The following is a 14574-nucleotide window of genomic DNA, read 5'->3' on the forward strand; positions in this document are numbered from 1 at the left end:
TTTCATGATTTTATTTCTCTTTTTATTGGGGCTTTCTTTTCTTCACCTCAATCTGGTGATTAAGAAGCTTAGCAATTTTAATATCCAGATACCTGAAAAAGTTTTAATGATGACTTGCTGGATTTAGATTTCTTTTTCTCTTCATTTAATTTTTAATGTGAAATCAAGGTATTCATTAAAAATATAGTTTCAATAGCCTGTGAAAAATTATTGCATTAGTATTCATTTGCAGCTGCTGATGCTTCTTGCTTCTTTTATCGGGGTCTTCACTGTTCCTGCACCTTCTTATCTTTCCAATCTTCTTTGCCTTTCCCTTTTCCCCTCGTGTTTGGGATCTTGTTTTCCCCACTCAACAGTATCTCCTTCTCCAGACTCCATTGATGTTCACAGACCAAGCTCAACAGGATGTCATCATGGTCCTAAAATTTCCATCCAACTCTCCTGTAACACATGTAGCAGCCAACACTCAGCCTGGTTTGGCAAATTCTGCCGTGATTACTGTCACTGTCAACCGACTATTTGCTGTGAATAAGTGGCACAATCTTCCTGGTAAGTATAGAATTATTGATTACATAATTAGCAAATTGATGTGTGGTATTAAGGTGCAAAAGGGCTACTACTTTCCATAGTAGATTTAAGAAGTATAAGCATTGTTATATTAGTGCAATAGAACTTTTAATCATTTCAGAAATGCCATGCAGTAAGCTATCCAAATTATATGTAATAATACATTATAAGAATACCAACCTCATTCTTTTGCATCAAGTTTTACTAAGTACCTGAGCAGTATCAGCAATGTTTTACAATTTCTAGCAAGATGATAGCTTCCAAGTATTATTACTAGAAAATCTGGAAACAAAACTGTAGGCAGAGTTGAAAAGTGAAATCTTGAAACTTTGAGTTATCCTTGGTTTGCTGTGTCAGTTTAAATTTGAGTAGTGGAAACAAATATTTTATAAAATATATATATATTTAGGGCTATTACATGTGACCTCTGTAAATTTCCAAATGCCTTTGTCTATCTGCTTTTTACATCAAGGTTTCCCACCAGTCTAGGAATAATTGTAATTGAATACAAATGTTCATGTATTAGTTGGTAGATTGGTTGAAATGCTATTCCTGATAGGTGAACAACTTTACTCCAAATTTAGTCTGAACTGTCAGGGAGTGGATAATGTCTGTTTGTCAGTTGGCAGGATATTGGAGAAAAACAGCTTATCTTTTGTGGTTGCTTTTACATTTGAGCCAAATAGTACCGGTAAATAGTAAATGCATCCTATATTTCTGTTCTCAATTATTCCCATTTCCTTAACCCTTTTGTGCTTCACAAAAGCATCACTCCTATCAAATCCTTTGTCCCCATCTTTTCCTTGCTACTTTTGACTTTTGAAATTCATCAAATTTCTATGAAAAAAACCCCAATGTTCACTCTTTTATTACTACTACATTTCAATATCCTTCCTGGTCTCTTAGCCTTTTTATTTTTGTTTAAAATATTGTTTATTATTTAACTGTATAATTCCTATTGCCATTTTTTTAAAAAAAATGAAAAATATGGAAATAATCATACATCAGTTGACGCAGGTAAGTAAAATTGTATACATTTCATTCTGTTGATTTAACAGTATTTCACTACTGAGTACAGTAGAACATCTATCCTTATAGAGAAAAAACTTATAGTGCTTATTATGATTTTAGTGAATCATAGACTTTTAAATTCCACATGAACTAAATAATCATTCCAACAAAGCTAATTTTATGATAAGCATGTGCTTTGCAATTTGCCTGTGAAAAGGTGGGATATTGGGCGTATGATTTTTCTTATGCTAGTTTCCATTATTGCAAAGTTTCATTGATATTTTGAGAAAAAATATTCTGGAAATAATTATTTTGCATTTTAGCTTTAGAAAAAAAATGTTTTGAATACAAAAATTGTTCATACATTTTTATTAAACAAAACTAAGTTACAAATGAGATTTTCCTCTGTTTACACCACTTTTAAATGATAATATACCCCTTTGTATTATATGACCTAAAAGTCTCCTTTTTATATAAAACAATTATTTTTTATGAATAGTACATTTGTGTTATCCTATTCAAAGGTGGTTTTTTTTTTGTTCCCTTAAAGAAAGGAGATGAGATCCACGATAGTTAGCAAGTGGCTGTCACATTTTGTTTTCAGCATTCTTTACCATTTGTTTTCTTTTTTTGCAATATGAGAAGCTGCTGGTTAACCATCTGCTATAGTTTATGGCCCAAATCTCTGGTGATGGCATACACTGAGAACAGAAATAGAATGAAATAAGTGTATAAAAAAACCTTTTGAAAAAAAACTTGAAATTTTGGCTGATATTTAATAAATGGGAGAGAATCCAATTCTTAAAAAGACAGTATCACATAATTCTTGATTTATACGATTTGTGTGTGTGTGTGTGATTTTAGTACCTAAAATGGCACTATCTCTAAGCCTTTTCTCATTCTTTTAGCTCATCAAGGTGCTGTACAAGACCAGCCATACCAGCTGCCAGTGGAAATCGATCCTCTCATAGGTCTGTCACTTCCTTCTCTCTTTGCGATTCATTAAGCTCTGTATGGTGGCCCTGAAGTGTAGATTACGGTTGTTTTTCACTTGCTGGTTGCTGGGAATGGAATTTTCCTGATAAACCATTTGCATGCAAATTGGAATGCAATGAGCTGTGGCTATGCTGGTATTTCATCAACTCCCCCTCATTGGTTTGCCTAATTTGAACAGGCCTAGGACGTGTGTCAATGAAAATTAATATGGATGCCGTAATAATGTGTGATTGAGAATGCGCATGAAGTACTGTCAGCATAATATTGGGCCTTTTCATCACTCAGACTTGTTGATGAGCATGTTATGATGAATTGGTGCCCCAGTAATGTGATGGAGCTCTTTGCTGAGGAAATTTTCATAATAACAGTAGGGTTCTTAGTGGCGCTGTGTTGTGAAAAATAAAACTCTGGTGCCAGAATTTTATAATTACAGGAGATCAATCCTTTTTTCCACAGGCCTGCTGTTCAGGCTGATGGAATTAATGTGTAATTGCAGAGCAGTTCCAGAGTTGAAATAAATGGCTCAGTCATTTTGAGGTTAGGATATTAGTATTTTTTTTTTAACTAAAGTATGGTTGACTTCAGGATCAGAATCAGGGAAGCAGGAAGATGGTTTTCTCAGCTACATTAAATTTTATAATACATTTGATTCACAAATATTGTATTATAGTGCTGTTGCTTAAATCACAAAGAAAAAAAATCACTAGATGATTTGTGAACCTTTATTTTTAGGCCTCGGTAAATTTCATATAATATATTCTGTAATGTATTTATCACGACCCTTGGGAAGCATCAGTAGATATGTATCAGATGAACTGAGAAACATTTTATATTCAATGTTTAAAGTATAGGACTGTTATTCTATTCAGCCCTTATCATGGATGTCTGCAAGATTTATTCTTGCAGTGAGCAAAATACAGGATGTAATTTTACTTTGGAAAAGTAGTACAATAACACACTTATGCCTTTTTCTTTCATTTTATCCCACATTAATATTTAGCATGCAACTGACAGATTGGATCCTAAGATCCAATCCTAAAATATCTCCCTTTGATAGAGGGAGGGAATCATGAAATGCAAAGTTAGTGTTATTCATATTAGTACCTATTGAATAAATGACACTTAAATCAGTAGATAAATATGTTAAATCTAGGTGCAGTCTGAAAAAGATATTATCCTCAATGTGTTAAGAACTGTTGCATGTGTAACTATTGATAACATTAAAGTTATAGCTAGAAAGTATATCTGGAGTTAACACTTAAAACAGCTGGATGCTTATTAATATTGCAAATTACTGCAAATGATCTGCAATACTATTTTGAAACACAAGCAGTTCTCAACTTATGACTGGTCACTTAGTGACTGTTCGAAGTAATACGGACCCCACCCCAAACATACTTATGACCCAGTTCTGTTGGCCAGTGCCCTTTCTCGTCATGTGATCACATTTCAGACAGTCAGCAACTAGCCCACATTTTCAGTCGCTTGGAGTGTCTGGCAGTCACATAACAATTTATGATGCTTTTGCTGAAAATGCCTAGGTTCACCTAATGAATAAAATATAGATGAAATCTCATCTGAAGTTATCCTTTAAATTACTACTGTACCCAATTTCCATACTATATTTATTATATTTATCGATACTGTGTTTAATATATCTTACGGTTATTTTATATATGCAGTGTTGCTGCAGTACATAGACCACAGGTTTCCCTCTTCAAATAAAGCGCCTAGTGACCTGCAATCTGTATAATGAATTAAATCATTAAGGGTTATATAACAGGTAGTCCTCAAGGTATAACCCTAATCCCTTAGGGTTGTAAATAAAAATGGTCATAAAATGAATTGGATTCATTTTATGTCATTTTTTTTACCACAATTGTTAAGCAAATCGATCAAGTTACTAACTGAATGAAAATTGGGCTTGCTGTTTTCTTCGGGTCATTAAATAATCTCCACAAGTGGAAGCAATATGCTCCGCCCCATATTTGGGTAGATCAGGTAGACTGCCGGAATTGAAAGCAGTGCATAGAAGCTGCCTTTTAATTAAAAACAAAAACAGGTGATCTCAAAGCACACGCAAACTAACACAATAAGTGGAATGCAAAGTAACTTGCTGAAAGCAATCTCAAAACACTTACAAACAAACACAGTACAGTAGAATACAAAGGAACTTTTCAGTAATGAATCTGCTTTTTAAAGACATTTATTGTACTAGTATTTCTGTAAACAATTCCAAGGCAAATACATACAAGTATAATCATGAAAAAACCCTTTATCTTTGAAAAGTTCTAACAGACAAGTACAGCAATTTGTAAAATCCTTACGTCCTTACAAATACAGGTAATGCCCGGGTTACAAGTGTTCCCTTAGCAAATGTTGGAAGTTACACAATAAACGTCCCCTAACGTTTATGAACAAGTCCCGAAATTAGGAATATTGCAGCACCACGGCAGTTGTTCATCCTTACAAACTACCGTAGAGGCTATACAACATTTGTCCTGCCTATTTAAATACACACACACACACACACACACACACACACACCAGGTTTTCACAGGCAATCTGCTTGTGGAGACTCACTTATTTTGCTAAGATTTCCTCTGTCACGGTTTCTTTGCCTACTTTGTTGCTTCAGGCTTTCGGTGCATTTGTAGAGAACAGAGGTCTAAAGTACCATGTGATCAGTAGCGCGAGCTCTCATGCTAATGATCTCATGTGATCTCGCACTTTTGGCCTCTATTATCTGTGAATTAAGTCCTGGATGTTTGAAAATGGAGGGAAGGCTTTGGTCCTTCAGGTCTTTCCTCTGTTTGCCATTTCCTTGCCGAAACCTACAGGAAGATTACATCCCTGTAGACTTTGGCAACCCTTTGCAAAAAGCCTTTGTTGGCACCAGGAAAGCTATGTTCCTACTGGCAAAGGCTTTTTGTAAATGGCTGTTGAAGCCTACAAGGATGTAATCCTCAAGCACTTCGGCAGTGAGAAAGGAGGCCTGGAGGTGTGCGGGCGGGCCTCTGCACCTCCTTTTTCATAGCCAAAGCCTTCCTCAAGCAGTTCAGTGGAGGGAAAGGAAACCAAGAAAGGCACACGTGGCTTTCTGCACCTCCTTTTTCATTGCTGAAAACTTCCACAAGCAGTTTGGCGTTAGAAAAGGAGGCCCGGAATGGCGCACATGGCAAAGAAGACCAGGGAAAGAAATATGATGGAGAGGAGACAGAGCTTCATCAGAAAGGTCACCCAGCATGGCAGGATAGGGGGCAGCAATTGTGGTGACTTCAGGAGAGGGAGAATGAGGTATCTGTGCATCAGGGGAGGCCTTAAGTGATATGAAGCAGGTGGCCTGTTCCATCACTAGCTCCCCCCCCCCCATGATTTTCCCTACCCCGAGATAATTCATGTGCATTTAACACGCCGCACATTCAATTAGCGAGTGCATGGGCGAAAGGAGGGAGTGATCACATTCAAAGTACAAGATGTTGCAAGTACACTTTGGTGGTGCATTTGTAACTTCAAATGGTCTTTAAACAGCCTTTCATACCTTGAGGGCTACCTATACTTTGTCAAGCTTAAGTTGTATTAATTTATATATACTAAAATTGTAGCCTATCTAATTTGTTTGCCAGCTGAGCTTGTACTAAAAATGAATTTGATCATATCCCTAGTTTTGAGAGAGATAGTCAGAGCCTTATAAGATTTATTTCTTGAAATAATCTGAGCACCCTGTATTAAAATTGGGCAAAAGAAATGGAAATAAGATGTCCCAAGAATCACACTCTTATTGATTTAAGATTATTTGGCAAGTAATTAAAACTTATTTTGCAATTGGAGTAAACTATTATTTCTCTCTTGCCTTTTCATTTTCTCCTTTTTTAGCTAGCAATACAGGTATGCACAGAAGGCAAATCACAGATCTTCTGGACCAAAGTATTCAAGTCCATTCCCAGTGCTTTGTTATCACTTCAGATAATCGCTACATCCTAGTCTGTGGATTTTGGGATAAAAGTTTTCGGGTGTATTCTACTGATACAGGTGAGTTATTGTAATACATTAATCTTTTTCTGAAGCTGTTTAATTAAACTGTTAAAACTTTGTTTTTGCACAATTTTTACAAAGCAGCAAAACTGATTACTGGTAGTCCTTGATTTAAATTTATCACTTAGCAACCATTCAAAGTTCTGAGGATCCCATAAAATATACTTATTACCCGGTTCCAACATTCCTATAGTTGGTCCCCACTGCAGTCACGTGACTGTGTTTTGGTCACTCGGTAACGAGCCCATCTATACAGGCATTTGCCGTATCCTGTACTCACATGACTGCGATTTTAGCTGAAGACCAGCCTTTACTTCAGCTTCCAGTGAAAGACATCATACAGTGGGTTCACTTAATAAGCACAACCCTTGTTTAATGACCATGATGGTCACTTAATGACTGCCACAAAAAGTCATAAAATGAGGCCATTCATACTATGACCTGATTTACAAGCATCACAATTTACAACTATAATTGCCAGGCTCAATTGCAGTTGAGGATTAACTAATTTAATTTTGTTTTTAACATTTAAAAAAGAAGGAACATCAAATTTTATATCCTTGCTGTAAAGTGTAAGAAAAACACTTGACTCTTCCAAAACATCTCTGTAATTTTACATCAAAAAATACATCTATGGTCTCCTTCTATCAGCCTATTATTTTCTACCCTCAAGACATCAAATATTGCTTTTTGCTAACATTTTAATACTGATTGAGACATAAAATGGTACCTTTACTCTTTCTTTTTGCATCATTCTGAAAATTCATTAGTAGTGCCAAATCGAATATTTAGGTAGATTGTAGGGAGCATTGGATTTGCAGGACAAGAGAAGATTTGACTGGTTGAAGAAGGTCAAGTTTGGCTTTTACCTTGGGTTCCCAAAGCAAACTCTACCTTCAATTTATTTTCTGCTTTCTTGCCTCTTTAAAATACATAATTGCAATTTATTCCTGATGTTTTTCTTCTTGTATTCCATAGTACAAAATATAACATGAATGGAAGAACGCAATGTAGAATAGATTATGTTGAAACTATTGCAATATTATTTAGATTGTGCACCCCTTTTTATAAAGATCTAATATAGGGATAATATATACACACAAAAATCTACCACCTCTTGTTCTTTATTATTTTCATTCCTGCTTCCACCCTAGCCACAAGAATAATATTTGGAAGTAAATATTAAAAATATACATTGTGCTAAATGATATAAAACTCTGCAGTTTCATCCGACATAATATAAAAATATTAAGAGTATTAAAATTAAATTAAAATATGATAAAACATGCTATTTAAAAAGATAGGGTTAGAGGGAAAAGGATTGATTTTGATAGTCCATGAAGTTCATGTAAAGGAATCTTGCCATAGGATACCTAATAGATGTAATTAGTAGATGCCCCAGGAAAATACTCCAAAGAGTGGTGTCACTGTATAAAAGACCAACTCATGCATAAAAAGAAAATGACTCACTCGGCCAGTCTTGGAACACATAAGCGATATGTTAATTCAGCAAGCATCTTGGTATCAAGTTGATTAGGAGTTTGTGTATCACAAGTTGTGTAAACTTCTTCCTGGTCAGTAGCTATTTCATAGCTAATGCATTTGTTTCAAGAATACATAGTCACTTTTCTCTACTTAGTAAACTTGTCCCAAACTACAGCCGCTTAAAGTTTCTGGGCTAAATTCAAGGAAAGATCTATAGCAGGAGTGTCAAACTCGATTTCATTGAGGGCCACATCAGCATTGTGTTGACCTCGGGAGGGGCATGGGCAGGGTGAGCATGGCCAGTTTGATGTCACTTGTGTCAGGGTCACCTATGGGGGCTTGAGCTCTCTGCCAGAGAAAATGGGCTTCCAAGCTCCATTTTTAGCTGTGACAGCCTCCTGCAACCCTCTGCCAGTGAAAACAGAGTTCGGGAGGGCTGCGTGCTGCTCAACTGAGCTCCATTTTCATTGGCAGAGGCACCACGGGCCAGTCCTTCACTGTTTCCTGGTGGCCCTGTGGGCCACATCTAAGCACCCCATGGGCCATATTCTGCCCCTGGGCCCTGAGTTTGACACCTTTGGTCTATGGAGAGAAGGTGATAATCCATATCTCATAATTACCAGTATTTAGAATGTCCCTGTCCATGGATGGATATAGTTAGTATGCCATACTATATAAATGGTTAATTGAATAAATAAATACAATTCTTGCATTCTGGAGCTATTCACTCACAAGTGTCTGTCCGATCTTTACAAAATGTATTGATAGTTGTTGTCCATATCAACTATTGTGGAAACCACATACTGTATCTCAACAATAGGTTTAGGCTGGCCCTTTACCTTTCTCAGTTACAGATCAATCTCTATATTTTCCATCTGCTTGATATCTTGGGTATCTGCATCAAAGTCCCACATTTTTTTCTTATTGCTGCAGTCATTTAGTCTTCTTAATTTTTACATCTGGCTTCAGCTTTTCTTCAGAACAAGGCTATTAAGTTGCAATGTATGACTCATAACTTAATTCATTGCATCACTGGAAAACTATATTACCCCACCTTGGCTAGGCTGATAGTAGAGAACATAGCTGTGGTATAGTTTTTCAGATTATGGATAAGATCTTCATACATACATACACAAACAAAATTAAAGTTTTTTCATAGAGTAAAAACAACACAAATTTTGAGTTAAAGAGATGAGATAGAAAAAATAATAAAAATGTAAAAAAATATAAAATAAGATGTAGATATACATAAGAAGGAAAAAGAAAAAATACAATAAAAATTTATTTACCATGAACTTATTACTTAAGTTCATTTATATTTTTGCCCTTTCTTTCTAAAGTTATATCAAAGTTTCCTTCTTTCCATAATCTTCCCTTTCTAATCTTCTAATCATGAAATCTATAAATCTTCAGTTCATTTTTGTTTCTTTTTTCACAAAAGAATCCATGTTTTTCTTTTTTCACAAAATTCTATAAGGAGTGATAGCTAAGATATGTGTCATGTCATTTTACATTATTCCTTCATCATATTATTGTAGTGTATTGATCCTGTCAGTACTAGCAATGGCTTTGACCTGAGCTTTTAGCCAATGGAAATCTTTTGAAATTGAAGGCCTTTTTCAGTGACTTTATTATACATGAAACTTGAAACATAATACAGCTATACTACTGGTGCTCTTATGCTTACTGTGATTCAGACCTGCTCTGGGAATTTAAACAGTTCAAATTACTATGGCTAGTAGCATCTAGAAACAAACAAATGTGTTCCATCTGTTCATTGTTTAACATGTCGTTCTGGAGCTGGTGTTCTGGCCACTACATCCTTCTTTTTTCAATCCATTTGGCTAGAGTAGAAATCACTTCACTTCATTCAGCTGCATCCATAGAATTGCATGGCCTATTTGGAGCTCAAAACTGAACTTGCTCCATTGCTTATAATTTTTCACCTTTTTATTTATTTAGAAGACATATGATATATACCACACATCTCATCACATGAGTCTGGGTAGCAGGCAGCCATTTAAAATCAACAGTAATACAGTACAAATAAACAAAATATTCATTTATTTATTTATTGTATAAATGAGATAGCAGAGGTCTTTAAGGCCAACAGAATTAGATCTGCCTGATTCTTGAAGGAAATGTTGTTCCATATAGTAGGCACTACAATATAGAAGGCGTATTTCCTGAGCTCCATTGATTGACACAACCAGAGGATACCATTAAGCACTGCTGCAGATAGCTTGTCTCTATGTCTACCACTCTGAATCATGAAAACTGTTGCCTCCTTTGGCTAAGCAAATGGTATAGTTGATAAATAAACCTCTGTGGAAGGTAACTTAAATGCATTAAGGGCCAGTGCTTCTTTAAAGGTGGTCCTTGACATAAGACTGATAGTTTTAACAATTGTTCGAAGTTACCAGTGGCTTTGGAAAGGGTGCTTTTGGCTGTATAATATGTTGTACCATTAACCACTTCTCCCGCAGTCATTTGGCCACATTTCGGCTGCTTGGTACCAGCTTGCATTTACAACTGGTTGTAGAGTCCCGTAATAATATGACTCTATTCACGATGTTTTTTTCCCAGCAAAAAGGCCTACTCAGAAAAAGTATTTGCTTAACAACTATGTGATTCACTTAACAACCATCATAAAAATGGCAGGAAGATCAGATCCAGTTACTGGGGCCTTGACTTACAACTGCAAATACTTACAACAGAAATTCCAATCAGAAATGTGGCCTTTGAACTGTTGAGAGTCAGTCACAAGAAATGTTACTGATATATAGAAGAAGACAGAACCAGAAAGATTTGCTAGAAAGTAGAACAGTATGTTATGAGATGCATGTGCTCCTCTCAGTTTTGTTTTTCAAATACTTGAAATACTCCCAAAAGCATTTCTTTAATTTGGGGGGAAATGGAAGGTAAAATGACAGAAGTCTTTTATAGGAGTCTATAGTGGATAATCACTTGAATGATCATTCATAGTCAGCAGTGTACGGCAGCAGCCCAAAAAGCTAATACAATTCTGGGTTGTATAAACAGAGGCATTGAATCAAGATCATGTGAAGTATTAGTACTGCTTTATAAAACCCTAGTAAAACCAAACCTGAAATACTGCAACTAATTTTGATTACCATACTACAAAAAAGATGTTGAAACTTTGGAAAAAGTTCAGAGAAAAGCAACTAAGATGATCAAAGGCCTGGAAACTAAAATAAATGAAGAATGGCTGCAGGATTTGGATTTGGCTAGTCTAAAGAAAAGAAAAATTAGGGGTGACATGATAGGAGTACTCCAATACTTGAGGGGCTGCCACCAAGAAGAGGGAGTCTTCTTCTTAATTAGTCTCTAAAGCACCAGAGGATAGGACAAGAAACAATGGTTGGAGACTAATCAAAGAGAGAAGCAACCTGGAATTAAGGAGGAACTTCCTAACAGTGAGGACAATTAACCAGTGGAACAGCTTGCCTCCACAAATCATGGGTACTCCATCACTGGATGTTTTTAAGAAGAGTCTAGACCAGGGTGTCATATCTGCAACATCACATGATATATTGCAATATTTTCCCCTTTACTAAACCAGGGGTGGCTATGGCCAGCATTTGGCGCATCCGGCCCACGGCCCACAAATTTGACACCCCTGGTCTAGACAGTCACTTATCTGAAATAGTATAGGTTCTCTTGCTTGAGCAGGGGGCTGGATTAGAAGACCTCCAAGGTCCCTTCCAACTTATTCATTCTAATTTCATAGTACCAATTTTATCATTAAAGCATTTGACAGTCCATATTTTCCAGTTTGGCGGATCCCTGCTAGAAAAGTAAATCACTGGATTTCAATTTCTTTTGCAAACAAAGATAAGAAAATATACTATTTAATAAAATGTATTTTTTCATCTCTTGGAAAAAAAATCAATAACTTGTGGCATTTTAGTGTATTCAACTTTTTCATAAAGACAAAATTGTCTTGTATATTTAAAATGTATAATAGAATACTTGTAGAAAGAAGCCATTAATATATAATGGAAAAGCAAAGGTTTTTTTTAAATTATACGTTTCATTCTACATTTTGTTTTGAGTAATCAAAGAGTATTTGTCTGAAAGTTATCATTAATTATTTGTCCGGTTCCTGAGTTGTGAAAGGAAGGAAAAATTACAGGATAAGATTATCATAATAGTCTATAGCAAGTTGTCATAAACATTTCGATTATATTTTAGCATTTATGTAAATTAATCTTATTATTCAGATTTCAGTTGAGAGCATTGTAACAGCAAATACCTTGAATGTAAATTATGTATTCTGAGAACAACTAGCATAGCAGAATTGCAATCAACTCTCTGATAATAGTGCCTATTATTTTCAGTTTTTAAAGTCAATACTGCAAAAACTGCTGCTTTTTTAAAAAACAAAGTATTGCAACTGTCAAGATATTAATGAGATCTGACTCCAGTGTAAGTCATTTTCCTATATTTTCCAACAAATGTAAAATCAATACTTTAGAATTTTCAAAACAAACTTCAGAAATATTTGTTTCTTTGACTGACTGATTTCAGAGATTAACTTTCTCTGCATCTTTCTCTGTCCACACTTCACTGAATAAACATAGCATATTAATTGTGCATTAAAAATAAGAAAATAAAAAAGGAGGTCAGATATTTCAGATACCATGAACTGAATCGCTAAATATGTATGAATACCTGTTAGGATACCATAGGAACATCATGCAATATCTTACCTCTGTTCCAGCAGTAATTATTATCAGCTACTTTATATGACTGTGGTAAACCATGCTCCCCTCATTGTAAATAGCATATGAATGGATTTTGAATGGACAAGGTACTTTGTAAATATAATTGTTTCTTATCTGAATGATAGAAGAATGAAACAATAAAAGAAATATGCAGTTGCCTTTACTTGTGGTGTATTTAAGACTTTATTTTCAATAATCAGGAGTAGAAATCTGGCAAATAATTTGTGAACTCCTTTTTTCTAGTACTTAATTATCATGTGCTAAACAAAACTCAAGGCAAATAACAGTTATGAGTTGTCTAAATAAACTAAATGGTGGAGAGAGATTCTCTTCTCAGAAGATAGTTGGGCAGACAGTGACTTGTCCTCTAGAATAATCGGGACCTTTTAATTTTATTCTTTCCAATTCAAGAGAACATTGGACATTAATTATGTAGTGATTCCTAATAATCAATCCATCAATATGAATCCTATAATATGTGGTCTTACTATGAATTAAAAAAAAGTTTGTATGTTACAGGAAAACTAATGCAAGTTGTGTTTGGACACTGGGACGTTGTTACCTGCCTTGGCCGCTCTGAATCTTATATTGGAGGAAACTGTTATATTCTATCAGGGTCTCGTGATGCCACCCTGCTGCTATGGTACTGGAATGGTAAAACCAATAGCATTGGTGATAACACAAATGGTAAGGAGATCTTTCTTATGATTTTTACCTATGGCAAATCCAGCATCAAATACTGTTAAAGTTGAGGAATTGGTAGGCAAGGACAACATTTGGAGTCCAATGTATCAGAAACATCCTCCAAGTTTACAGGCACCCTATTCTTATTCATTAGATGTAATTACTGCAAGTTATTCTACAGAACATTATTCCAGAGCAATACCCATTTTAATCTGGGGATTGCAATGCAACCTCCTCCCCCCTCCCCAAATGCCAACATTTGTAGAATCATAAAAAACCACTGCATGCATACATTTCATGGGTCCAGGCATCTGTCAGTAGATGCCTGGAATAATATTGTGATATTTGGGTAAATTCATTTGGGTTTCTTTGCATCCTTCAGATTGCAGAGCTGTTTTATGAACAGAGAAATAAAAAAGTAAATTGGCTCAAAATTAATTATAATCACTTTAGGTGAAGGGTGTCAAACTCGATTTCATTAAGGGCTGCATCAGGGTTGTGTTTGACCTGGGGGGGGGTGAGCATGGCTGGGGAAGGTACGGCCAACTTGACATCACTTGTGGCAGGGGTGCCTGTGGAGGCCCAAGTGCTCTGCAAGCGAAAACAGGCTCCCGCACTCCTTTTTCAGCTGCAGCGGCCTCCTGCACCCTCTGCCAGTGAAAACGGAGTTCCTGAGCTACATTTTCACTGGCACAGGTGCCGTGGGCTGGTCCTTTGCTGTTTTTAGGGCAGCCCTGCAGGCCAGATCTGAGCATCCCGTGGGCCAAATACTGAAACCTTATGAAAAGGTTTTGAAGTTATGAAGAAGTTTTGTGGACTTATCATATTTGGAATGAAACTAAAACAATTATTTGAATGGTTAAAAATGAAAAAAATGTGTTTACCCTCTGCCTTTAATCAGACAAAATGGAAAGCTCAATCAATATGAGTAACTCACTATCAGTAATGATATGTAACAACTTCACATTGCTGTTATAAACTGACTTGCTCTTACATATCAATTGCAATAACATTTTTTTGTTTGGTTTTCTTTCATACTTGTTTGAAT

General features: G+C 35.7%; 2 protein-coding genes across 4 annotated transcripts in view; one reads left to right on the forward strand and one right to left on the reverse strand.

Annotated features, from left to right (window-relative positions):
* The window catches only part of LRBA (LPS responsive beige-like anchor protein), a 357721-nt gene that overhangs the window by 330822 nt on the left and 12325 nt on the right, over positions 1-14574 (forward strand). For 2 of the 3 annotated variants that reach the window (XM_081959507.1, XM_081959508.1), the window contains exons 50-53: positions 357-549; positions 2487-2549; positions 6451-6606; positions 13362-13529. In XM_081959507.1, coding sequence (XP_081815633.1) covers positions 357-549; positions 2487-2549; positions 6451-6606; positions 13362-13529 — 580 coding nt within the window. The remainder of the gene's footprint in view (positions 1-356; positions 550-2486; positions 2550-6450; positions 6607-13361; positions 13530-14574) is intronic. The other variant, XM_081959509.1, reaches the window with a different exon arrangement.
* DCLK2 (doublecortin like kinase 2) overlaps positions 1-14574 on the reverse strand; it is a 104536-nt gene that overhangs the window by 12758 nt on the left and 77204 nt on the right. The gene's annotated exons all lie outside the window — the stretch shown is intronic.

This window comes from Natrix helvetica (assembly GCF_964273705.1).
Source record: "Natrix helvetica genome assembly, chromosome: 7".
Lineage (NCBI taxonomy): Eukaryota > Metazoa > Chordata > Lepidosauria > Squamata > Natricidae > Natrix > Natrix helvetica.